Source organism: Amblyomma maculatum, chromosome 1 (assembly GCF_055883805.1).
Source record: "Amblyomma maculatum isolate TAMU_Amacu chromosome 1, ASM5588380v1, whole genome shotgun sequence".
Taxonomy (NCBI): domain Eukaryota; kingdom Metazoa; phylum Arthropoda; class Arachnida; order Ixodida; family Ixodidae; genus Amblyomma; species Amblyomma maculatum.
Window position 1 is genome coordinate 160780916 of NC_139344.1, and position 27373 is coordinate 160808288.

The 27373-nt window shown below is 45.6% G+C and overlaps 1 protein-coding gene across 1 annotated transcript in view; it reads left to right on the forward strand.

The window, feature by feature from the left end:
- LOC146204752 (phosrestin-2-like) overlaps positions 1 to 27373 on the forward strand; it is a 356983-nt gene that overhangs the window by 55712 nt on the left and 273898 nt on the right. Inside the window, exon 2 of the mRNA XM_084589457.1 lies at positions 12073 to 12120. Within this exon, the coding sequence (XP_084445583.1) occupies positions 12073 to 12120 (48 nt within the window). The remainder of the gene's footprint in view (positions 1 to 12072; positions 12121 to 27373) is intronic.

The following is a 27373-nucleotide window of genomic DNA, read 5'->3' on the forward strand; positions in this document are numbered from 1 at the left end:
CTTGTGTGTTGTTCTTGAGTGTTGACCAATGAGCACTTTTGGATAAAAAGTAAAAGCTAAAACGTAGCGAAGCACCTCAACTACATTAAAAAAGCTAAAAAATAAAAAAAAATTAAAACTAAGCGAAAAAAAAACTGCACCACTGGCGCGATTCGAACTCGGTACCTCTTACTCCGTAGCTTTCTACGCTAACCACTCGACCACTCGGGGAGCTGGTTATGTCGGTAACGTATTTGCTTCTTATGTCTGGACTGCATTCATAAGATTTGGACATAATATTTCGAAGCATGTTTCGGAGTGTACAGGCCATTGCGGCTGCTCTAACAATTACAGAGAGAGAGAGAGAGAGAGAGAGCAGAACTTTTTATTGATTCCAGCGGATGAAGAGGCTCCGGCCCTCCGTCGCTTGGGATGGATGGCGGGTGCCCCGCCTCAGACGCAGGCCGGCAGACGTTGTTGGCCGGCGGCGTCCCAGGCCAGCTGGATGGCGGCTAGCTGGAGCTCAGGGTCCGAGCAGCGCAGCATGGTCTCCCAGAGTTGCGGCGTCAGATTTAGACCCCTCCCGGGAGAAAAGGGGCAGTCCCAGAGGATGTGCTCGAGGGTCCCTCTCGAGTCACAGTTTGCACACAATTCAGATCTTTCTCCTGGGAGCATATGGCTCACCAGGAGCGGGTGCGGAAATGTCCCAGTCTGACCTTTAGAACTTGCATCTAATGTTCTAGATACCTATGCGCACTATTTTGTCCACTGCAGTCATTTTAACATGTCGAGTTTGGCATCGCTGGCAAATTTATCAGCGCTGGCTCTTCGGTGGTTGCTACCTTGGGCGTAATTTTCGCTGAACACGGAGCTGTAGCACGAACCTTTAAGGAAAAAAAGTGCGACCAAGCTTCAATGCCGGCAAGCGCAGCAGCGCCAACACTATTTTACTGGTAACTAAATCTTATTTGTATCTAAACATTTCGGGAAGCGTTGCGATGACTGAGGGCTCGTCTAATCTATACGCAGAGCAAGGAGCTCGAAAGCTTAAGAAACACGCAAAATATCATGCATTATAAAGAAGGCATTGCTTCTCGTGCCCTGGTCGCGCACATGCTCCCAGGACGGTCCAGTTCCGAGTCAACGCACGGCTCGGGTTACGTCCGCGCGTCGTCGTCAGCGCAGGCCGGGGTACCCCTGCTGGTCTCTCCAAAACGGCCTGCTCGCAGGTGCAAGGAGGCATTGGAAATGGAGCGGCCTTGCGTCCGTTAGCTTGGAGGCGGTGTGGCAGTGCGTCGGTTCGCGTACACAACAATATCCTTGCCCGTAACACCCTCAAGCATATTGTCCAACCACAGCACCCATTCGCTTGGCAAGAAGTGATTTGCAATGGCACAAACACCCAAGACGCAGGGTGTAAGCGTGTTTTGAATGAAACAAATGTCCAAAAAGTTGTTTTTGTTTTTACAGTGCATGCTAAACAGAAATGAAAACATAGTAAAGAATATACATTCGCTTAGTGATGTATAATTTCCCTCATTTGAGAAAGTCAATGTATTTCCACATTAGCTCCTATACAAAAATACTGTTTTCTTTTCCAAGTACAAAACTTCTTGCGTAACCTCAAATGAAAGTCTGTTGCGGATCTCATGTTAAAACACATAAAAATTGTTTCTTAGGCAACATCCTACATATGCTAATCAGAAATGAAAACATAGGGCTCTGAAAGTGTGCAGTTAACAAATAAATAATATATATTCACTTAGTGATGTATACATTTCCTCATTTGAGAAAGTCAATGTATTTCCACATTAGATCCTACCCAAAAGTACTGTTGCGTTTTCCAAGCGCAAAACTTCATGTGTGATCTCAAAGGAAAGTCTGCTGCGGATATGATGTTAAAACACATCTAATCTTGAATCTCCTTTGAGTGGTTGATGACTCATCAAAAACACATTACGCGGGTAACAGAAATTCAATATCCATTTTTGTAAGGGAAGGATTCCTAAACACTTTCCAACTAGTCTACGAACTCGTTTTCAGACAAAAAAAAATGCATTTGACAAACGTTTTTTTTTTTGTTCGTTTTTAAAACATCTGCGCAGGAGTCGACACCAGTTTCTGAAGCAATACTCATCCATAGCAGTTTCATGCATTAGGCATCATGCTTCTTTCCCTGTTTTAAATCAACCATAGTTAATCAGCTACTCCTTATGCGTGGTGTAATAACGCATTCAAAGGGCACTCACGCACGAATTTCATTACCGCGCTTCCCCACTAAGATGTCGTATGAAGTTCCACGCTCTGAGGGTGAGAATTTAGGGCAACGAAATCGGTCTCAACAAAATCAGTAGAGGGTCGCAAATACGTGCCTCACATACAAATATGAGGGGAGAATGGAAAGGCTGGCGGGGGGGCGGTATTACGCGCCTCTGCCAAGTGTAGTCAGTTTGGCTACGTATTCTTAGGCGAGCAGTTTATGCCCTCTCTTGGCATTTCAATTAACAAAAAAAAATTAATTTTGGCTTTCTTTGAAATCTCTCCAGCTGCGCCGGCTAATCTAATAGTCAGCTTACCGCTTTGAGAAGAATCTGTGCAGTGTTTTGTTTCTCCCGTTCTAGGATGCGGGCGCCCGCCTCAAAGGGTCTTTTGAAACTATCGGTGCTTCTGTTTCTTAAATACAAGGACTGGAGAATAATTAGCCAAAACTCATTACTTCCTCGCCATACTTTCTGCGATGCGCATAAGCCGCAAGAAGCAGCGAAACTTTATTCGCCCTCTAGGGCAAATACAGCCAGCAGCCGTGCTGTGTGTGGCGCACTACGAAGTGAACTCGCATTTGTTTTTACCATAAATGGACATCATATTTAAGAATGGAATGAAAGAGTGTGTGCATGGGAACCATTGTGAGCTTGCCAACGCCCGATGCGGTGGATTTTTGCCAGCGACGGCCTCTGAAGAAGGTCGTGACGATGGCGGGAGCGCATTAAGGCATCGGCCTCCGGGAACACGAGACGGCCCCGCTAATGCTTGCCCCGCGCACGGTGCAGGAGTCAAGAGCACTCGCGTATTCCTCTCCGCTTTTGTCGGAAAGATCATAAAGGAGGCTTAGGTGCATTACGGGAAGCAGCGCTTCCTGCTTCCAGAGATATATTTTCCATTCGGGTGCTCGCTTCATTTTACTATATGGTCGTCATTTACTCCTGGAACAGCCCGAAGAGTCGAAATTATAAAACACAAAGGCTGAGGAAGCCAAAGCAACACAGCGGATTGAAGAGCGTGCGCCTGCTTCGTTCCCCTCACGTCATTTCGGTGAGCACATGTTCCCCGTCCCAGGAATGGTCGCAGACGTACGCACGTTCTCAAAAATGCATCCTTTTGAATTAACCTGTGGCATTTCATCGGAATTAGAGTCCATTCTGAGAAACGAAACGGCAGCGATGGTGACAGCAAAATAAAAAAAAAATAAAAAGCTAATGACGTTCAAAAAAGCTAACCATTTCAGCCGCGTGGCATATAGACAGCTCATCAGCTGCATGCCCTGCGCCGGACATAGTAATGAGGGACAGGTTTTGAAGCGAGGATAGGAAAGACTGAATGTCATTTTAGCTAACTTTTTATTCATATCCTTAACGATCTTCCGCCGAGTTTTGTATGGAGAATATAAACGTGCAAACCTATTAATTGAAATGGATTGGGTGGTTCTCTTTAGCTACATAAGCAGAAATAAGGTGGCGGCACGCTCACAGCACAGTACAGTTTAGTCCTTCTTCTGCAAACTGCGCCCATTCGTTTACATTTAAAATAATGACTGGTGGAGGTGTGGTGTAAGCACAAAAGACACAAAAGATTTCAGAGCGGTTTTGTTGTGGCTATAACATAATCAATTAAACCTCTGCACGGCACTCGCTAGTACTCAATTTCTTTTGAGTCGAGGCTACACTGTACATTGTTGCGATATTTTTTTCCGTTTGAGATGAACCATCCTAATGGACTCGAAGGAACGTCAGTAATTCATTGTTTACAGTTGTTAACGTATGCATAACTTCGACTAGAGACATGACTCCAAAATGGCGCCATACTTGCAAAGTCACGAGATGCGCAAAGGTCTCTTCGGTTATGTCCGCGGGCAGAAAGCGATCGGAACAAGATCAACGGAGTATTTCATTCAGTTTTCCCCCGTCGTTCGCGAACATTGTACCTGCCGTCTGCAGTCGCAGCTTACTGCGCGGCTGCCCATCGACTGGACGAATCGGGAAGCGAGAGGAAGAGGGCATTGAGCCAAAGGACACAACTGCGATCCGTGCCATCCATGTTCGGCCTGCGTAACCCCGCCATGCATCTTTGTCCCTTTCCTCCCCTGTTTTTGGCGCAGAAAGCTTTCAGAAGACGTATGAGGTTCTAGTTCCTTGGTATAAGGAAGTCTGGGCGATGTGAGAGGGGGCGACAAAAAGGCTAAGCGGCTTTTTATGAAGGAAGATTTATGGCTTCTTGCGCGTTAAGCGCTACTGCCAATGACACGCTCCCAGCAGAGACAAAAAAGAAATGCACGCTCACTTTCGGCCCGGCTTGAGATTGCATCTTTTCTATCTTTCTTGTTTCCTCCTTTCGTTTCGATCTTCTTGGCCTGCCACATGACCCTTTTATTACCACGGACGCGAGTGTACCTATACGCACAGCGCTGACCCCAAGCTTGCCTTTATTGCGTTTCCAACTGACAGGAAAAGGCTAGAAGGAAGTTTAGTCCGATCCCGCAGCGCGCTGCTGGCAAGCCACGGAAGATGCCAATGCCTACCCACCCACCTTTTTTGTATGTGTTTTTGTGCGTCTTTCTCAGGAATTAATGAACCCATCATTTCTTTGTGCCTTTTGTTTGGATCTCAGCCGAACGACATCACTAAGGGGTCAACGAAATATCTTAATAGTAAGGAAAACTTATGACTTATATTATATATCTCCTTGTCGCTTTATCTGTGCAACACACAGGCACAGACAATGTAGGTGGACAGTTTTGATCTTCTAGCATATCGCGCTTACCCGCCCCTACACGGCAAAAAAATTAATACAAAGAGAAACAAAAACGACGAGTAGTTTCATGCCAAGCACTATTTGGGTGCAGGAAAACTGTGTGGAGGGTTTCGAACTAATTTTGGCCGTCAAGGGTACTTTGACGTAAATTGAAATTTCGGAGCCAACTACCGTATGTTGCATTTATTTCCGTTCCATCAAAGACAGGTCGGGAATGCATACCTCAAACTTGGGCTAAGCAGCTGGATTCCATAGCCACTGAGCCACCGCGACGCACTGTCTAAAAAACAGCTAGATTTTGTCGGAAGGGCGTAATTACTGAATAATTAAAACCAACACTTTCCTGTACTTTTTAAACATCTAAAAACGGGAAAACTGCACACACATATCTAAGTCCAAAAAGAAATCAACGATGAAATTCAAAAATTCTTTAGGATTATGCCATTTGAAATTTGGACTTATTTAGGCTAGAAGGCTTCCTCTATTGCATTTAGGGATCTGGTGGCTGCACTTTTACATTTGCAGTGGGAAAGATAGTGAGAAATGTGGTTTAGGCAGTATTCTAACAATCTCATATTGTTCAAGCATAATAAACTAGACCAACTTCATGCTTTGATTTTTTTTTTTTTTTTGCGCATATAAGCACACTTTCTTCATATCTGTATATATGTTTACTCGCCTTATTCTAGACATTATATCGAGCGTTGCAGGGTTGAACATATAAGCAAGTGTCGATTCATCAGGCTCAATCTAGTTTATAGCGCTTTTGAACGAAGCCAAAAAGTAAGATAACCATTATGCTCGATCATGTAAATTCGGGTTGTTTTATCCTTTTGTTAAGACAAATAAGTCACACACGTCTAGCGTTTGTTTGTTCTCTTGTTTTGATAGAAGCTTATCTAGTCTGGACGAGTCTTCAGCTGGAGTGAAGATTGCTGGAAAACGTATCAACAACCTTAGATATGCGGATGATACCACTTTAATGGCAGAAAGTGAAGTGGAACTCAAGAGACTTCTGATGCGCGTACAAGAAGAGAGTGAGAAGTTTGGGCTTAAACTGAACATTAAAAAGACGAAGATCATGGCGTCTTGCCCTATCAAGTCCTGGAGCATCAATGGACAAGAAAGTGGAAGCTGTGACAGATTTTCTGTTCTTGGGCGCCAAGATTACCTCGGAAGGAGACTGCAGCCATGAAATTAGGAGACGCCTGCTTCTGGAAAGAGAGCAATGGTTAGCCTTGACCGCCTAGTAAAGAGCAGAGACATTAGTCTGCCAACCAAGATCCGTATAACCCGTGCTATGGTCTTTCCAGTTGTGATGTATGGATGCGAGAGTTGGACTGTGAAAAAGGCTGACCGCCGAAGAATTGACGCGTTTGAATTGTGGTGCTGGCGAAGACTCTTAAGAGTTCCTTGGACTGCCAGAAGATCAAATCAGTCGATATTGTCGACCATAAACCCTGACTGCTCATTGAAGGGTCAAATTCTAAAGTTAAAGCTCAGCTACTTTGGTCATCTGATGAGAAGAGAGGAGTCGCTGGAGAAAGATTTGATGTTGGGAAAGGTTGAGGGTCGCCGGAGAAGGGGTAGGCAGCGAACGCGATGGTTAGATGGCATTCTCGAGGCATTGCAGATGAAGCTATCTGATGTTAAGAAGATAGTGAGAGACCGGAAAGCGTGGCGTGACATGGTCCATAGGGTCACGAAGAGTCGGACACGACTGAACGCCTGAACTGAACTGAACTATCTAGTGAGTAATGCGAAATTCCAGCTGCTCCACACACACACACACACACACACACACACACACACACACACACACACACACACACACACACACACACACACACACACACACACACACACACACACACACACACACACACACACACACACACACACACACACACACACACACACACACACACACACACACACACACACACACACACACACACACACACACACACACACACACACACACACACACACACACACACACACACACACACCACACACACACACACACACACACACACACACACACACACACACACAGCACACACACACACACACACACACACACACACACACACACACACACACACACACACACACACACACCACACACACACACACACACACACACACACACACACACACACACACACACACACACACACACACACACACACACACACACACACACACACACACACACACACACACACACACACACACACACACACACACACCACACACACACACACACACACACACACACACACACACACACCACACACACACACACACACACACACACACACACACACACACACACACACACACACACACACACACACACACACACACACACACACACACACACACACCACACACACACACACACACACACACACACACACACACACACACACACACACACACACACACACACACACACACACACACACACACACACACACACACACACACACACACACACACACACACACACACACACACACACACACACACACACACACACACACACACACACACACACACACACACACACACACACACACACACACACACACACACACACACACACACACACACACACACACACACACACACACACACACACACACACACACACACACACACACACACACACACACACACACACACACACACACACACACACACACACACACACACACACACACACACACACACACACACACACACACACACACACACACACACACACACACACACACACACACACACACACACACACACACACACACACACACACACACACACACACACACACACACACACACACACACACACACACACACACACACACACACACACACACACACACACACACACACACACACACACACACACACACACACACGCACACATGCACACGCACACACAGCGTGCGTGCGTGCGTGTGAGAAAGAGAATTATATCCATAGAAAATAAAGCTCTACAAATTATTGAACACCTGTGTATTCTTCTATTTGGCGTCCACTCAGCTACGTGCGAAGCAGGAGCTGGGTAATGGTTTTGTAGAGCCGTTCATCAAGAATATTAACGCTTGTGTCTGCTCAAGAAGACACGCCACCACGCGTGCTTCCGACGATCAAAGCTGCGTGCGGGACGGGTTTAGCAACTCAAGAAAGCGCGGAGAACCCCCGGGGAGCCCGACCGTACTGTTGGAGCAGCTTGCTTTTGCCTCAGTGTCTGCCTGAAAGTGGCTCTTGTTCACACGACCGGGAAGAAGTGAACAACAACAGAAATATACAGTATATTCAGGATTCTCTCTTTTCCTCATTAGAGCGATCAATTGAAATTGCCACTCTAATAGTCTTGCTTTGACGCACAGCGCGCTTAAATCTGTATCACTCTTTCTGTCGCCATTCGCAAAGCGCCACCATATTGAATTTGTAGTATCGCTGGTACAAAGGAGCGGAAAACCGCTGTTTCCATTCTTATAGATACCCCTCGTCAGGCGCAGTCGACTGTTATAATCGCATTAAAGCATGGTTGGTTGTCTAAATGTATACGCTTCTTACAGAAGGGCATTGAAATTATGCTTTTTTGCACTCCCTGCTCTGTTCAACGTGAACCGAAATGAACGTCGTTAAGTACCTAATTTAGGTCCACTGTACACTCGGAAAACTCGATAGGATTGCGTACTAACAGAAAATTCTCGGAGATCACTGCGGGACCTGCATTGGAGAAATGCGTAAGCCTGAGCGTTGCTGCGTTTTCCACGAGATGCCGCGACTAACCGATACTGCCCCTAAATCAGTTATGGAACGCAGGTGAACATTGACGTGTTCAACGGAACACTGGTTGTATTCGACAAGGGGCGCGAGATGTGTGCAGCAGCAACGCTCAGGCTTTCCCATTTTGCCAATGAAGATTCTGCAGTGCTCTCAGGATTTTACAATACCTCTCTCTACACACTTTCTAACCATCCCCATTCATTTGTGCACGCAAATCACGCCCTTTCCCGCTCGTTCCTGTTCAAGCATTTCAAATTTCCCGCCACCAGAAGTTAGGCCTACGTCACCGGATGTCGAGTAGCGCATGACACCTTTGAACGTCGACATTACCTCTCCCAGCTATTTCGACGTCTGATTTACTTAATTGGTGTTAGTTAACTAATTAATCCACATGCACCTCCTGACTTCCCGTACGAGATTTTTTGATGCTCTATCTGATGCAACCATTCGTTTTCTTATAAACTCATTCGTTCAAACGTATTCGTGCAGACAAGCTCGTGGTGACATGAAATCGCAAACATAGTCATGCAGTGATAACGCAGTAATAAGAGCGGTTAGATCTAAGACTGAGTGCAGACCTTGCACCAGGGCGTTTCTGCGCGACAGTTCGAGATTCAGCACAAGGCCTCTGCGGCAGGAGTCCCTGCTCGCATCCTACGTTTTTCCCTTTGCGTTGTGCCTACCGGCGACTGCAACCGTAAAAGGCTACATAGAGAAGGGCTGGCCCTGAAATGTTTCTAAACTGAGCAGTTATGACACCTGCCAGAGGTTGTGTGCGTGTGCGTGTGCGTGTGTGTGTGTGTGTGTGTGTGTGTGTGTGTGTGTGTGTGTGTGTGTGTGTGTGTGTGTGTGTGTGTGTGTGTGTGTGTGTGTGTGTGTGTGTGCGTGTGCGTGTGCGTGTGCGTGTGCGTGTGCGTGTGCGTGTGTGTGTGTGTGTGTGTGTGTGTGTGTGTGTGTGTGTGTGTGTGTGTGTGCGTGCGTGCGTGCGTGCGTGCGCGCGCTGGATAAGGAAAGAGCTAGAATTTTGCCTTTCCCACACCAATGGGGAAATAATAGCTTAACCTGTATCAAAACAAGAGAAGAAACAAACACGAGACGCATACCACTATTTTTCTCAACATAAGCATAGAGCAACCCGAATTAAATGGAGTTATAATAGAAAGACAAGCATGCTGGTTGTCTTACATTTTGGCTTCGTTCAGAAATGCTGAAAACTAGCTTGGGGCTGAAAACCGGCCTTTGTTTATATGGTCAACCCTGTAATGCCCGAAATAACGCCTAAAATAAGGAAAGTGTATATATATATATATATATATATATATATATATATATATATATATATATATATATATATATATATATATATATGTATATATATTATTTAAAGGAGCGAATAGTCTCGGAGTGTAAGGAAAACTATTTTTTTTATTCATACTGTTAATATTTACAGGAATGTTGTCTTGTGTTGATAATTGGAATAAAGAGCATTAAATACGAAGCGGAAGGAATATATATATATATATATATATATATATATATATATATATATCGATATCAGTGAAACTTGCCTATATGAGCTAAAATAATAATAAAACATGAAGTTGGGCCCATTGATTATGCTAAAGGCATGTCAGAGCCTTTTGCATACAGCATAAAATACATTTTTCAACCTCTTTCCAAGTGCAAACATAGAAGGGCGGCAACAAGATCCCGAAATGCAGGAGAGAACACCTTCTAGGCTAAATAAACCAAAATTTCAATCGCTGTAATGCTAAAGAATTATTAATTTATTTTTGTCTCAATAGCAACAGTGAAACATTCAAAGATATACGCAAAGAAGCTGTAGATAAAAAATTCAGCTGCTATAGTGCACGCGACCGTCAGCGGCGGGCTGTATACCACTGACAAACAAGTCGATCAAACGAAAGGTGAGCATCAAGCCTGACAGTTTATGACCTTGATCTCCGGCTAAAAATAGAGAAAAATGAACGATGAGAAAAATACAGCACATTAAGCGTAACGCGCGAAGCTCGCAGGGGCGGCTGCAAGAGGGCAGCTTTGTGCTCAGTCGGAATCTCTAGAGGTATTTCGAAGGTAAATGAGCCCTTCGAAAGTCTGTCATTGGAAGTAGGCGATATTTTCGAAAGAGCTTTTCCATCTAATTAAAATTATCGAGCCGACATCGCTGGTGATTGTCGAGATTCAAAGTGCCGGCTATGCCTGCGGGGCTTATTGACGTCAAAACTGGAGGTGCTAGCGTCTTTACTGCTGAAGTTTGTGCTAATTCACTCAATATTTGTCTTTGAAAAGTGAATTTGTAAGTCTTTTGCGGGTTAATTGCATTAGATCATTTATTCTCCAAGGTTGATCATCCAGTGCTTGCCCGCGGCGACAAATAAGGCAAGATAAAATAAAGACATGCCATTACCACTCTCCCGGAACTTCTTTTATTCTGGTGCCCTAATAAATTACTCCTTTTGCGTTGAAGGTTAGAAAGCCAAGGGCTACAAGAATTGAAACCATGAAATTTCATCGCGCCAGCTTTTAAAGTAACTGAATATTGGTAGAGTGCTGAGTGAACCAAGAAATTGCACTTTTATTCTTTATGGTCTCGAGATTATCATGCGTTTCCAAGCAGAAGCGGAAAGCAATTAAATCTCCTCTGGCGAAAAACAAAATATGTCCAGCGGTATTTTACGTAAACGAAAGCCCGAAAACAAAGTTTTGTTCCCGCGTGCTAAGTAAAGATTTAACTGAAGCTGCGAGATATCACATTCCTCAGCTGCTTGTATGGCATCCCAACTACGTCGATGATTCCCACACTGAGGCTGTTCAACGAACTACATGAAAATATGGTGTGTCGCACGGGGCTAGTTTGCGAACAGTATAATTCTATTCTTTGAGTCCTTCCTTTTGATTCTCTGCTACAATGACGGCGAAGTATTCACGATTCTTTAGATGTGTTTACCAGAATGAAGGTATCATCAAGGCGCACGACCAATGAGGCCATCTAAATACGCCTGACCTACTTACGGGATATCTGGAAAATGACAAAAAGAATAAATTTACAGAGTCCCGTCCGTTTTCTTTCAGTTTTTTTTTTCCGAGCTGGAAATTCAAAATTTGTACACGCAGTATTATAACAAATACAAATCACACTATGTAATCATGATACTGCCTTGCGTTGTCTTTATATGCTATCTCCCAGATGGCCGGTTTTGCTTTATTTCTCTTTTCTTTTTCGTTTTTGCAGCACCAAGGAGGGTGCATTGACGGCGGTGCCGTCGTCAGCAAGAACATTGTAAGCATTCAATACTTTCACTGCATGGTTGGTGCTCGATCCCTCTTTCTTGATGCACGATCTTCGATCCCACTCAAAATGTAAACCCTGTTTCACTTTGCGCATGTGAGTATTGATCGCTGAATCGCTTGTTACCACCGCTTTTCTTCTCCCCTGTTATCATCGGGAGTAGAGAGCAGAAAATCGCGTGGCCTTCCTTGCTAAGGAAACCACCCGCCTCTCGTAATACTCGAATGGCACTCACCTCTTTACTTTTCAATGCCGTTAATTTAGTGGATTCTGCGACAGAACTGCACTACTGATGGTTAGGCGAAGTTACGTTGCAAAGAAATCCCTGGTCTCTGCATGTACTTTGAAAAGATGCTAGCAAATACACGTGCAGCTACACCTCTGTCCTCTACTTGTGGCATTATTATTGTGTGTTTATTTTTATTTTTGCGGTCATCGCAGCTTGATCTTGTAAGCAATTTTATTCCCGTGCACAAAACTTGCACTTTTGACGGTCTCGGCTTCCTGATTACTGTGTGCTTCTTGGCGCGCTTTGTTAAGGTATCAAGTTCACGACAGTGGTATCCGACATATGAAGTTCCTAGGCCACAGCAAATGCTCTAAGGGTCATAACGCATTCGTACACTTTTGGCGCTTTCTGCAGTTAGAATGCTAGCGGTAATTTTTAAATCAATGAAATATTCACAACTGCTCGCGCATGTTTTTCTCTTTTTATTTTAGAGCGGTATTTGCGAAAATTCTGTGTTCATTTCTGTATCATTTCCAAGTGATGCCAAATGGCATTTTTTTACTTTGCAAATAAAAATATCGGATGTCTATACCGCTGCTAATAGCATAAGCAAGGAAGCGTTTCTTTTTTTTTTTTTCTTGTTCTCACCTTGCTCACTTTGCTCTTTTATACTGATTTTACAGACCTTTACCCACTAAAAGCGGAGCACACCAACGAATCGTCCCATTAGAGGTTGCGAGGTTACTGTAGATACAGATATTTTACTTCGTTTTTAGCGTAGACGTTGGGGGACTTAGTGGCAACTTATTTCGTCGTATGTCCATGGAAGGTCCTCTTAACATTTCCTATAAAAGACCAACCATTGAAGCGATGACTGGGAATGCTTGAAGGGCCTAAGTATGTGACTCTACTTCTAGGCCGAAGATGGCAGAACAGGGCTCGACTAATTACCGCGACAGCCTTTGGGAGGCCTACAGATACAGCGAGAGCGGTGGGCTTCTTCTAGAACGTTGCTGCATGCTGCTTAGCTTGAAATTGCCGGTGTTGTTTTCAGGCTTTTAATGCAAGTAATCTCAAGTCGAGTATGTTAGCCGTCTGTGAGTGAGAGAGAGAAAAACAGAACAGAAATGCGGAGAGGTTAACTAGGTGACGCTTAGTATGCTACCTTGCAAATAAAAAAACAAAAAAAAAAGGAAAAAAAGAACTGAGAGAATTGAAGAGAATGAGAAAGCAATGAAAAATCAATTTTGTACAAGTCCATTTCCCATTCGATCCATGAGCGTACACAGGCCGCGCACTGAAAGTTTATAGGGGAAGGTCGGGCCGCCATGGCGAACTGTGATGGGTGGTGGATTGCTATAATCTTTGGAAATGAAGCGCACAGCCTTTGCGCCGGAACGGACACAGAGCAAAACTGACAACTCCTTGCAAGGTGACGTGCGCGCATTAGCAGAGTGTCAAGAGCAATACGTTGAAAGGGGACGGTACTTGGAGAATGCAATGGTTTCAACGGTTGATGCGCTCCGAGAGAAACGCATGGTGCGACGGGCCTGACCTTGTACGTTCTGGGCGGGAGGCATACCCTTCTTGCCTAATTTTGAAAGTATATGTGTAGTAAGACGCAAAAATCCCCAAAAAGTGTTCTGCGCCGATCCAGCATTGTTCAAACCGAGACGAGTCTCGTGTTCGCAAAGATGTCTGAGCAAGTGAGCGATAGAGGTTAAATTTTTCTTCATGAAGGTGCATTGCGGGCTCCATGATAGATTACAGTCTATCAAAAGCCTTAAAAATCATCGGATGCGCAGTAGGAGATGGTATAGCCGTCGACCGATTCCGGATGTAGAGTCATGTATTTGCTCATAAATACATGACCAGTACAGTAGACCAACAACGGTCTGTGACGTCAGCAAGATGTGGTGACGCTGCTGTCTCCAAGCTAGGTCGACTGGGGGTGAAAACAAGGCTTAGCGCCCATAGGAATACATAGAATCAAAACATTTCAAAGCAGCTTTTTGATTTCACGATGCGCCTATGATGTCGTCATTCGGTGCAGGGTAATTATGAACATCGTAGGACACATTTAGAAACTATGAAACCTCATTACAGAGGCGGAGTATATATATATATATATTTAAATCACCGCGAAATTTAGGGGGGATACAAGTCGGGAGCCCGGCCTATGGAAACACACGCAAGGAAAACTTACCAGAATAATTTTTGGCTTCGGAGAGCATCGTAAACACGGCAGATGGTTGAAAGTTAGCGAATGTTTTGAAGAAAAGGGTGACAATTTCTGCTACGTCATTTTTGAACCAATCAATTTTTAAAGTGCCTAGAAAAATGTGCATTGTAAGGACCGACATATCTCTGAAAAACTAGCTATCCGCTGGGTGCTTCTCGAAATCGCGACAGCTTCTGGTGTTATCCGACATGCTGCCGCGCAGGCTACATTCCCTATTAAATACTGCCGCTCAAGTTACACAAACATTTAACCTGATGGCAGTTCTCAAACATCACAATAAACGAATCGCACGCAGCGGCAACCCGGCAAAAAGGCCTCGTCTGCTAACACAAGTCACTTTATTCGGGCGCTGGCGTCGTCAACGCTCGAATAAAGCGTCGTCTGCGCCGCCGTCTGTTACAATGGGCGTTCTCTTTCGTTCCCTTGTCATGTCGTTTGAGAAGTACTTTTTGAATGTAGTTTTCCCTAGGCTGCACACCTTTAACTGCCGTTATTAGTCAGCAAACTCTACGCATATGGCAGAATATCACGCTATATACAAGAGAACCTTGCGGAATTCCGAGAAACACGCACCCAGCGAATAACGAGCTGCCGGTGGTATGTCCGGCTTCACAACACATCATTTGGCGGCGTTTTAAAAATAAATTGCCTCCGGAATAATGTAACATACTTTGTCACACATTTCTTCAAAACTCTCGCGACCGTTTAAAGACCGGCCACCTCTTCTGGAGCTCTGCGAAAAGAGATAAATGCTGCGGTAACGTGAGTTTACATGTGTTTATATGGTTCACTCTACCAGCTCGCATCACCATACGTATCGCGGTGTTTTAAATATACTGCGCCTCTTAAATGATGTTTCATACTTTCCGAATCTGTTCTAGGATGTTTATGTGTTCCCTTCACCAAAGGGCGACATCATAGGCGCCCCGTCAAATTATAAAATTGCTTTGAGAACTTTCGTTTCTAGTAGTCAAATGGGCCCTAAGCTTGCTTTTCACCCCCAATCTCCTGCGAGGTAACAAGCCCCCTCTTTTTTTTTTTTTGTTAACACGAGGTTGCTCTATAGGTTCATTTCACACGACGTCTGCACGGCATGAAGACTATTGGCAACCATGGCAGCGAAGAGGAGGAGCATCGTCCAGCATTTTTTGGTCACGGCGGCCGGGCGATCGCTGTCCGCTCATCGCTTGTCGAGTTCACGCCTTGTGGGTTCAGGCGAGAGACCAAACGCGAAGCGCTCTCACGATCCTACATGGCCTGACTATTCGCCGCGAGATCGACCTAGAGGTGGAGCCAACGTCGCTCCGATAGTGTGGATCGGCAGGCGGCGGCGCTCGCTTTTGCGTAGGTGCAAGTAAACCTGCTTACCCAGTTCTACTGGCTTCATGGTATACTTTCAACCCTTGGAGAAGAACCATTCGGACTGGTCCCCTGTGCTTGCGGTACGTGTAAAAGCCGAAGCTTATGCTGCGTAACTGTAAGCGCGCTAAAGCACTAGAGGAAAGCGACGAATACCTTCTAGCCGTCGCACGGTAGCAATGAGCTCTTGCTATCATTTCTATATGACTGTGGGTAACAGAAAAACTGCTGCGCGCAGTACAGTCATGGGGCTAAGATGATCGGGATACAGAACAATGTGACGCCTCTTCGTGCCTACTTCGCGGCCATACAAGTTCGTCCTTAAAGCTGTTTCTCGCTTTTGGTGCAATATATGTTACGTTGTGCATGATGGGCATATGGGGGACGGCTGGAATGCTTTCGTTAGGCGAATACAAAGAAAATAAAATCTCGTTCACGAATGATCCGAACTGTGAAGGCACTGCTCAAGGACTGAAGCAAAGCAGCGGAAATCACTGACGTAAGCGTCACGTCAACATTGTGCTAGAATGTTCTAGTACTCTATTCGCCTCGAGATCGAGCAGAGTCGCCACTTACCTATCCAGTGTGGATGCGTGTTCGCGTCGCGTGCCAGCCCGCAGCGATTGACGTGCACGCGTGCGGCGTGTACAAGAGTGCTTTTTGTTTGTTTCGCGGTTCATCTGCGCTTTACCTTGCTTATCTGCCTCTTGCAAAATAAATATGAACAAACTATTACCCCCACCTCCATTTAAAAAATAATACTTGTCCGTATCGAGTATGTCACGCTGGAAAGGACAATCAGTCGCGGTCTTCGGTGCTTGAGTTTCTTTGCCAAGCGGTGTCTCAAACGAAGCACTGCTGTTGTTAGGCGCCGTCTCAAAGCAAAACAGGTTGCTGCTGTCAATGCAACTTAATGCAAACGCTCAAAAATCTTATATTTTCCGTTTCTGTTTGGAATGCCGCAAATACTGAAACATGCGACCGCAGACTGCTGCATAGCAAAATCCACTTTGAACAAGCCACTCTGTGCCTTCTGTATCCACGATAGAGTGGTCTGAGTGCACTTTTTTTTTTTCTGTTAAACCTCTGTCGCGGTGTCTCAGTGGTAGGGCGCTGGACTGCTGATTTCGAGAACGGAGGGTTCGATCAAGGCCGTTTCGAAAGGGGCTTCTTGGCTGTGGGATTTGACTGCACGTTAAACAATCCCACGTGGCCAACGACACCGAGGCCCGCCTCTACACCATCCATGGTATAGCCGATGTTGCAGTTGCATATGGCACGTTAAACACATGCATGCATTTAATTTCTTCTTTTCTTTTTTTCTTTGAAGGATTCTGCGCATCTGTAACAGTTTGTAATGAGCCCATTTCGCTTTAAATAAATTATCGAACGTTTGAGAAACAAATCGTCGCAGCACCTGTTGCACTAAATATTACATAATAAGCATAGATCAATGTACATTGGTAGCCTAGCCATTAGAACCATTAGAACCCCTATTCGTCTGTGCTGTCTTTCGAGCAAACTGGTTGCTTCTGACAAGGGGAGTCAAATAGCTTCATACGGGCTTAACCATCGGTTCGAGAATTAATACCAGTTTATAGTCACGTGATAGGATGAACTCTATTTCTCTCAGGATAGTCTTATTCCGGCACCTATTTTGGAAGTAAACGACAGAACCGCCCCAAGTCACTGCTCAACATTAATTACAATGATAAAAAAATCTTCAGCCTTCAAAATTCCTTGCCAGAACATGACTGCGACTAAGCGCAGTTTTTACGATGTCTTCGCAGTACTCATTCGTAGCTTGCACTTTAACGTTACTGAAAATTAATCGCTGATAGTCCTAAATTCTGTCAAGTGTGTAAATGTTCTGTCACATGGTGAAATTCATTGTCATTGACAAAAAAATAATTACACTACTCCACTCACCACTCTACACGTGAGTGGTCAGCTTTCCTGTGCGGCGAGGTTTCCTGCACAGTGTCGGCGTAATCTCATTTTTGGGAAATACTTCTGCCTTGTTGTCTAGCCAGAGTTGATGTCTATTCGGTCAACGGCAACCCGCCGGGCAGTACGCTGTCAGGGCTACATTCAACTTTCTTAATCCTAGAGTCAATTACGATATAATGAACCAGTCTTCCTCGATTCATTCTAAAGTACTGCAGGTCACAGCACGAACCTTGTATCTCCGTGGGCTTGACACTAAATTTGCCTGTCTTACTCGTAAGACATGCGCACGCTGTTTAAAAGGCGATATGTCATGTTTAGACGAAAGTATCCGGCCTGTGAGCGCCGTACAGTGCAAAAAGCGTGCAAAGCGATGCCAGTAAAACTAAAATACGCGTGTGGTTGCGTGCCTTTTTTTTTTTTCCTAAACTCCCCACATCTTTTTTTTTCTTTGCTGCATTAGCGAAATCCAAAGATTTTTTTTCTGCTTTATACAATATTGAAACACTCTAAACAGTAAATCGCTAATGCATTGCATCAGGCACGTTTTTATCACCAACAAACCCGCCGTAAACTCGGAAGCAGACCTACGCCGCATTGCGTTTTTGCGAGCGCCGCCGGCTGCCGATCCACACTATCGGAGCGACGGTGGCTCCACCTCTAAGTCGATCTCACGGCGAATAGTTAGGTCACGTAGGATCGCGAGAGCGCTTTACGATTTTGTCTGTCGTGTGAGTCCACCAGACGTGAACTTGACATGCGATGAGCGGACAGCATCGCCTGGTCGCCGTGACCAAAACATGACGAACGACGCTCCCCCTCTTCGCTGCCATGATAGCCAACAGTCTTCATATTGTGTGGGGATGTGATGTGAAACGAACCTATAAATGCCTATATGGCTTGTTGCTCTTGAAACTTGATTTAGTGTGTAAAGTGCACGTAGTTGAAACTGTATGACCTGCCCGTGCGCTTTAAAATTTTGCATCCGGGCTCGGCGCACCTTCCGTACCCTTCGGTAAACAAACGCCGACACCGCCGCTGAGCTTCGTAATGGATAGTCGGGATCACCAGGTTGGTTACGTATGGCATGTAAGACGTCAACGGGAAATTGAAAACTGCTTTCGCTCAGAGCGCAGTCATTTTCGTAACATATCGAAGGCCTTTAAAATTTTGTGTACGCTTACATTTTATCCATGACATTATTTGCAAAAGGCATTTGTTTTGGTCATTTAGCAGCGCTCAGAAAAAATGATATTAAATTGAACAAATGCCGTCCGATAGAACTGACGTTAAATTTTTCATGTGGCAGGGGTATTGTTGTGTAGACAACAATCTTACTCGCAGTGAGGCGGATGTAAGGTTGGTATCGAGAAAAGGAAATGTGAATTTGTAGCAACGATCGGTCGCCCTCTTATATGCCGGCCAATTGCATCGGGTTGGTGAGTGCATAGATGGCTTAAACATTTTTGGGAATTGATTCTTCATATGGGGCAATAATGTAGCCGCATTCAAGATCGCTCGCTCGTTCTGCCCTCATTGGCCATGGATGCTAAATATTGCTTTTTTTTTTTTATTGCATTTCGATGACAATAGTCCTAGCTGCCCCTGTCTGACGACATCGAGGGAGACTCACCGATATCACATAATATGTTTCACATGGTGCCGTACGTGACAGCAATTGACGTTCGCACCCTTCGGCGGAACGGCAGCGGGCGCGTGCGGTGCGGCTACACGCCTGTGTCATCATCTGGCCACGCGCGGGAGTTTGAATTTTGATTCACGTTTTTTGCTTATTTAAAATTATTGCTTGCGTATTATTGCTTAAAAAATGTAATTACGTACTGTGATGACCAAGCCTTCAGCAATATAAATAAATCATTACCTCAGTACGATAAAAAAATCGCCACAGTTGCCCTTCAAGTGCGCCTGCTGAGTGCACTGCCACCTTGCAGCAGAGTAACCATAACTTGAATGCATTATGTACCTGTCGCTGCCAATAGCAAACATGATTATTTTATGAAAGCAGGCTAACACATGTGATGAGATTCTTTATCGCCGGTTTTGTAATTGTATCTCCTTTATTCTTAACAAATCTACTGATTTCAAGATTTGACGCGGCTTTCTTGAAGTGCCGAGTTTGCATAAATTTTTGAGAGGGTTAACACGGACGCTCTCGCCTGCCCGGAGTGGCTGCGGTTGTGTTGCTTTAATATGGGCGACATATTCTGGCTCAGAAGTAATCATTTCTGATAGCGCGCCATACAGTTTCCTTTCCGTATGGTACTCTTAAAGCGAAACAGCGTAGCTCACGTTTTTCGATTTTTGCAATTTTTAGCGCTCACATGGAGCGCCTGTAGCAGCGCTGAGCCGAAGATTATGCTCCATCAAAACTGCCAAGAACGACGAATAAAAAGATGATAATAAAGACAGAACGTTTATCAGAGCCTCGTTATACTATTGGGCACCATTGGAACATGCACGCTGTGCATAAAGTTGATCGAAGTCGATCTATGCAGCGCTTACACGCGGCGTACATGCAATGTCTCCTGGTCGCGTGTCTGCCCCTGACGTGATGACATGTTTCCACAGGCAATGGCCCCTAAGCACGCATTTCGAGCGCGCTAGGCGGCAAAAAGAAATTTTAACCGAGTCCGCTTCCTCCTCTGAAGCTTACCTGGCGGGCTCTATACGCAAGCCGACCCGCTTCGACCGCGCAGGCTTTGCGTGCAGCAACGGAGACGCCGAGACGGGAGAGCGACCATGTGACAGGCACTTGCCTCTGTACGACCACAAATCATCAGTTTCGAAAACGCCGAAGCCAAATTTGCGGTTTCACAACGCCAAATTTCCTCAGCACTGGCACCCATGTGCGCGTGCGACCACGGAAGGAGCATGCAATAACAGAGCAGTACACGGCTCACATGAGAATTAGTTTGTACATAATGCCCTACGAAATTGAGAAGACTTGATAAGCTAGTCGATACGTATTAAAGCACCTAGAAAAAGAGAAGAAGCGGGCACAGCAAGCGCACAGAGAAGTATGCGCGGTGACACGGGAAATGCGTAAAAACGGAACAGTGGAGCGTGCTGCGTTTTGTATAGGCTGTAAGAGGGCAGAAACTGAACGAATCGAGACCGAAGTTCTAAAAAGTAAGAAAGGTGAAAAAAAAAAAGGAGAAAGCATAGACCGAATAATTGAAGTATCAATGGCGTTTCAGCGAACTGATGACGTCCACAATTCGCACAGGCAAGCAGAATGGGGAAGGCACAGCGGCGTCTTCGTTGCGTACCTTTTGATGGCTGATGAGGTGCTCGTTTAGAGATCTCCCGCGCATGCATAAGCACTTCGAATAATAGGCACAGTGAAATTAGTCCGCTTCTTGCATGAAATTGCGAAGTGAATATTTTCGGATTGTAATTTGCAAAACAACTTGACTGCCAGTGCAAACAGAGCAAGAAAGGAGTTTCGGAACCATGCTGCAGCTGTAGCTCAGGGGCTTATGACCTTTGGCTGCTGACCACTAGTCCGAGAAATTGAATTGCGGTCCTGGCAGCCGCGTTTCTACGGGTAAAAATGCAAAAATGTCCCTGTGTTGTGTGACGCCATGACACATTTATGAATTACAGGTGGTAAAAAGGAAAATTGAAGCCCTCCACTACGGCGTCTTTCAATGTCTATGTGCGACATTACCATACCATACCATACCATACCATACCATACCATACCATACCATACCATACCATACCATACCATACCATACCATACCATACCATACCATACCATATTACCCAAGTTTCAAATTAAAATCTCCGAAGTTAAAGTTATACTGCAAGTTGCTTAGTTTTGAAACGGTGCACGGAAGCTAAAAATTTATATGATTTTGGAGCTGGTGTAAGCGTCATATATTCCGTTAGACTGACCTGCAGCCATTCATTATTGAGCTAACACTTCATCGCATCGTTTATTAAAAACAAAATGAGGTTCATTTTGAGATCACGCCATGATCACCTGGAGGCGCACCGTCCACTCTCCGCAGGCTTTGGGCTGGTCCTCAGTCTGGGCTACTTAGGTTCCACTCTTAACTCCGCGGGACGGCTCGAGTCGTTTGCAGTGGACACGATAATTGCGTTACTCCCACGGCCGCTAGGCTAGCTTGCATTATTCACACCCGCAATCCCGGCGTCCCTCAAGCCCGGGACGTTCGTCTTAAATAGTCTGGAACAAAGCCCTGGACGTACCCTGGATGCGGCGAAATAGCTCCGCCTGCCGTGGTGTGCTGCTGCAATCCGGCTGAGCGCCTCCGAGGCAGCGGTGTTCCGTACAACGGGGAGCAAGTCCGCTTGCTTCGCTCGGTCGTCGCGTGCCGCTTGGCAACGGACACGTCAAGATGGTAAATGAGCACGGCTGTATGCAACGGAGAGCTACTCGGATCAACTCCGCGTTTTCGAAATCACAATGTGGAATTGTCACCAGTGCAAAACTTCTCTTTGTCGAGTTTGTAGCGCCGCATGCGAACGTCTTATATACCTGCAAATGATATAGGCTTTGAAGGAGAAGAGAGTCTGTTAACCCTGCGAAAATCCCTTATTATACATGTGGATTCAGTGTTAGGTCCACTATATAATTAACAGATCTTTAAAGAAACTTTCCCGCGGCCATTAGACCTTTAAGAGGGATAATTACTCATTTCATGTAGCTTCCAAAGCGCTGAGATTAATGCATGGCGCTTGTTACTTGAGGGTCTCCTTATAGAAAGTTCAATTATCTTCTATTAAATAGACTCTTCTTCCGTGATGATGTGTTGGTTAGCCTATAAGGGCGTGCAAGGCGCCGTGCTCATACCGTTTCAATTATTTTAGCTCGGGAAAGAAAACCAGCGTGCAAAAAATTACCCTATAAACACATGCGACGTGTAAGATCATTTTTCAGATGCAGTTCGCTTAGGCTAACGAGTGATAGGGATGCACCGCGAAAACGATGCACCGTCCTTTCAACGCACAAGTTAAGGCCCATTCCTATGATGCAGTGAATTATAGAAATGTGGCTCTTCAGCTAAATTACTTCGTTAATTGTTCATGACACCCCGTTCCGAAGTCTTCCCTGCTCTTCGCGGTGCACCCACACATTTGTTCAAGGAAACTGGGCCGCACTAAGCGCTTGCATTGAAATTATTCTGTGTTCTTCTAAGGGGTGTTCCCAGTTTACAACGACAAGTGTTGCACGAAGAAAAGACGCCAAAATTGGTCGAGTACGGCGCTTGCCTTCGATTAAAATGCACACGAAAGCGCGTCAAACAGAGCAGTGGCACCATAGTGGGCGACATGTTGCTCATATTCTGAGGAAGTGTTCAGCAAGGGATGTTCCCTTCATACACTAGACATCGACAGAAACTTATGCTGAATGGTCTGAATAGACTAGAAGAGAGTACCACTGGCGGCCATGGGCTTATAAAATCCACTGCCGATAAAGGCAGAAAGCAAAAGTATGAGCGGAGAAATGGACATTTATATTTGCATTGACCACTAGTCTTAACAGGGCACCAACGAAACAGACAGCCAAGGCACATGGCTGCATCTGTGTTTCAATGCTCAAGCCGGCCTATACTCAACCAGAATCGCACTAAGTACAGCACGAGCATGCTATTTTGTCACTGCGTGCTTCATATGTGCTCGAACAGGAATAAACGCGGAGCATGCTTTTTACCATATCTGATACGTCGACATTTTTTTTTGTGTGTGTGTCTTTGCGTATACGTTACCGAGAATTAGGAACAGTTTTCTATAGTTCTCTTCCCTTGCCCCAACATGGCGCATAAGAAACCAGCGGCAGTATTTTATCCTTTAAATAATCCCAGGACGCTTGAGTTTGTACTGCGAATTACCGGTTGTTAATGGTCAGGAAGAAAACGAGACAAAGAAATAGGATGCCCAAAAAGGACGATCACTTAAGAGGGGAACACAGGAAAGGCGCAAACTTCAACTAAATTATATTGAAACCACAAGCATCTTTATATACATCGTCTTCGCACAGGCGCATTGATGAATCAGAAGCAGTGACAAAGGCAACAGATAAACTATGTAGATATATACGGAAGATACTTAAACAGTGGCGTCGAGAAAACACATTTCCCTTCGGTACAGTTTAATAGAAGTGTCACTAATGCAATCAGCGCCTGTTTTCCTGATATGGTAAGCCTCCAGGAGTTCCCTCGCCCTCACATCTTTACACAAGTTGATAATTTGTATTTTACTAAGTAAGGGCCGGCAAGAATAGCTAGAGCAGTTCTTAGGGGGCTGATTGCATTAGTTACACTCCTATCAAACTGTACCAAAGGGAAATATGTTTTCTCAACGCCACTGTTTAAATATCTGCCGTATATCTACATAGTTCATTTGTTGCCTTTGTCACTGCTTCTGATCCGTCAATGCACCTGTGCGAAGACGATGTATATGAAGATGCACGCGGTTTCAATAACATTTAGTCGAAGTTTGCGCCTGTCCTGTGTTCTCTTCTTAAGTGATCGTCCCTATTTGCGCATCCTACTTCTTTGTCCAGTATGAACTAACTCGCCCATCAGCAAGTTCTAAATCAAACGAGACAAGTTTGAGTTTATTCGTTATGATGGTAATCTCTTAAGCATTTCAGCGGTAGCCTAATGGTTAGAGCGTCCGCCTCGCATTCGGGATCTACTGAGCGATGAGGCAGGTTTCAGTACTGGTGCTGGGATCATAGTTTAAAGCAGCGTTTTTACTACTAGTTACCGACAGGTGCATTTTCGCCGGTGGGCGTTATTCGAATTGAACCCCACCATTCGTTCATACCGGGTCATGAAATTTCAGTAACAATCATTGGAGCTCATCTTCGTCGTCGTGCTCCCTGTGACCGCGAAGAAATGGAAACGTATTAGACGAGCATCTGGGTATAGGAGGCGGCATAATGAAGAAAGATGTTCGGGAAGTGAGGAAAGTGCTGGGTGTCCCTGCGTCGGGCTGTGCGGACGCCGCAAACGCCACTTTTTGCTGATAACAAAACGCTGTAAAGAAACACATCCCGGAAGAGAATAAATGACCAAAGTACTTCTTGATCTGTATGATGCTACGTTACACCCTCCACTGTGACACGATGAAGGAAGGACGAAGGATACATTTGCCTATGAGACTAACGTTTAGCTATTGCTTTTAGGCTCTTTATTTATTGAGCGTCTTGAAGGCCACCGCAAGTAATATCCAAATCGGTTCTTAGATTTTCGAAAATCCCATCCTAGTCACCACTGCAGCAGGAGAAATTTCGGCGGAAGCGAAGCTGAGCCGGTAGCAGAGAACGCTAGCCTCGTCTACTATAGTAAGCGGCGCACCTATCTTTAACTATTCGATACTAGCTAACCAGCCTGCTGGTTAACGCGTCTTTTAGGTATTCTGAACCACACTACCGCTTACAGGCTGAATCGCATGCACGCGAAAACTCACGCGAACGCGAACGCGACGGCGGCACGCGTCGCGCGAAGCCTTCGCGCGAACAGAAATGCATGTGTCGCTTGGCTCGTCGCTCGGATCTCCCGAAATAGAAAATTTCGCTCGTTCGCCCGGAAGTAAGCGTACGTCACTGCCGCTCATTTCGCACGCTTTCTTTATTTTGCTGTGTTGCATTGTGATTGTGCGCTACCGCGCAAACATTTCGCTTTGTACGAACAATGGTGGATAGCCAAGGATTCAAAGAACGTCTAATCGCAACCGAAACAACAATAGAAACAAGGGGTCACGTGACTATTCGTGCCAATTACAGTGCAAGTTCACACACATGCGATACGGTTGGCTGTAAATACATTTTACTTTGCCATGTTGTCTCAAAATAACTTGCAGTCGTTATGACTGTTGTTGGATTTGGCAATAGTTTTGCGGTGTACTCAGCCACTATGCCAGCCAAATGCCAGCCACACAACCTTCACAGAGCGTTGTCGTCGTTTCGCTCGGTTCGCCAGTAGGCGACGGAGTGAACCATGATCGCTTTCGCCGCGTCGCCTTGTCGCTTCGCTCACTTTTTCGCTCACATGCGTTTCCCGCTTACAACGTTATGCCGAAGGAACTGGTCTTCTATCCCAAAAATTCTATATATAAAAATGGCGAAAAATCTTAGGTGAAGGTCTTTGCATGACTAAGCTTATGCAAGCATCACACTGACGATTTTTTTTTTTTTTACCTCGGTATGTAGGGGGAGAAAACAAAACACCTACACAGATGTCGCTGAATCGCGAGTCATAAGTGGTGACCGCCCTGTGGAGTTTAAGTTTTAGATAAAGCTCAGGATTATCCGATGACGAATGTGTTATTTGCTGCCGCTGCAATGAAGTCTTACACTTGTCGGGAGCCTTGGTTTAGTCATTTTGTCTTTGTCATTTCCATAGCCGCGCATTCCTTAAGCTTTCACTGCTGTTGGAAGAAACGCTTAGTGAGGCATTGAGACGGCAGGTATTTGCCACGTGCGAGAGACCACACAGGAAATGAGTCCTGTGCAAAAATCTAGTTCAATGCCCATGCAATTAGTTATACCCCCCCCCCCCCTTCCCTTCCATGAAAAAAAAAAAAGAAAGGACTACTTTTCCCACTGAAACGCAAAGGACGTCAAGGCTTAGCGGCGCTTCCTAAGAGCTGTGCTGAGCTCTTAATAACGAGCGCTCCAAAGCCGAGCGATGACCCTCTTGCCATCGCTTTCCCTAGCCCGCTGTCACAAGCGCAACGATCAACGTCGTAGAAGACGCCCCACCGGTGAGCTCACCGCAGCTACCGCGACAAGTGGCTGCGGCACCGATCCCTGGGCGGCGGCAATGGGTGGAGCGGAGGTGGAGCGCGGTTCAGCCGCTCATTGATTCCTTCTGCCCTTGCCGGCGCCTCGGCGGGGCCGAGGACGAAGCACGAGAGCGGATGGGGCCCATCCGCCCGCTTATGAAAACGAATGAGCGAAGTAGACGGAAGACGGGAAGAGGAGGAATGAGAGGGCGTAAGCTGCCGGTACTTTCCAAAGCCAGGCGTCATCTTCCAAGCGCGCGAACTCAGGAAAGGAGTCGACGACAGGCACTCGGCTAAGCCTTGTTCTTTAACAAGATTAGCGGGGTAGAAACACCAGATACCTTGTCGCTAAATAATTGAATTTTCAAGCGTGTGGACTCGGGTCTCTTTGCGGGTATACCTCGGGGTCTACCGAGACCGAGGAGTCTTACGTTGACACCACCTTAAAAATGAACCCTGGGGCGCACGAAGCGGGGCGACGTAGGCCCATAGTATTGATTTTAAATTCAACAGGGTCTGACGCTGCTTTAAGCTGCTGGGCTGCTCAACTCTGTACTCTGGGTCTCTCAACTCCGCACTCCAACTTTTTTCGTCTTCTCCTACACAGTGAAATGACCTTCCGCTGTCATCCAAAACAGGCTTTTCGAAGTTGCCACGTTTTTGTACCCTCTACAAGTTTATGT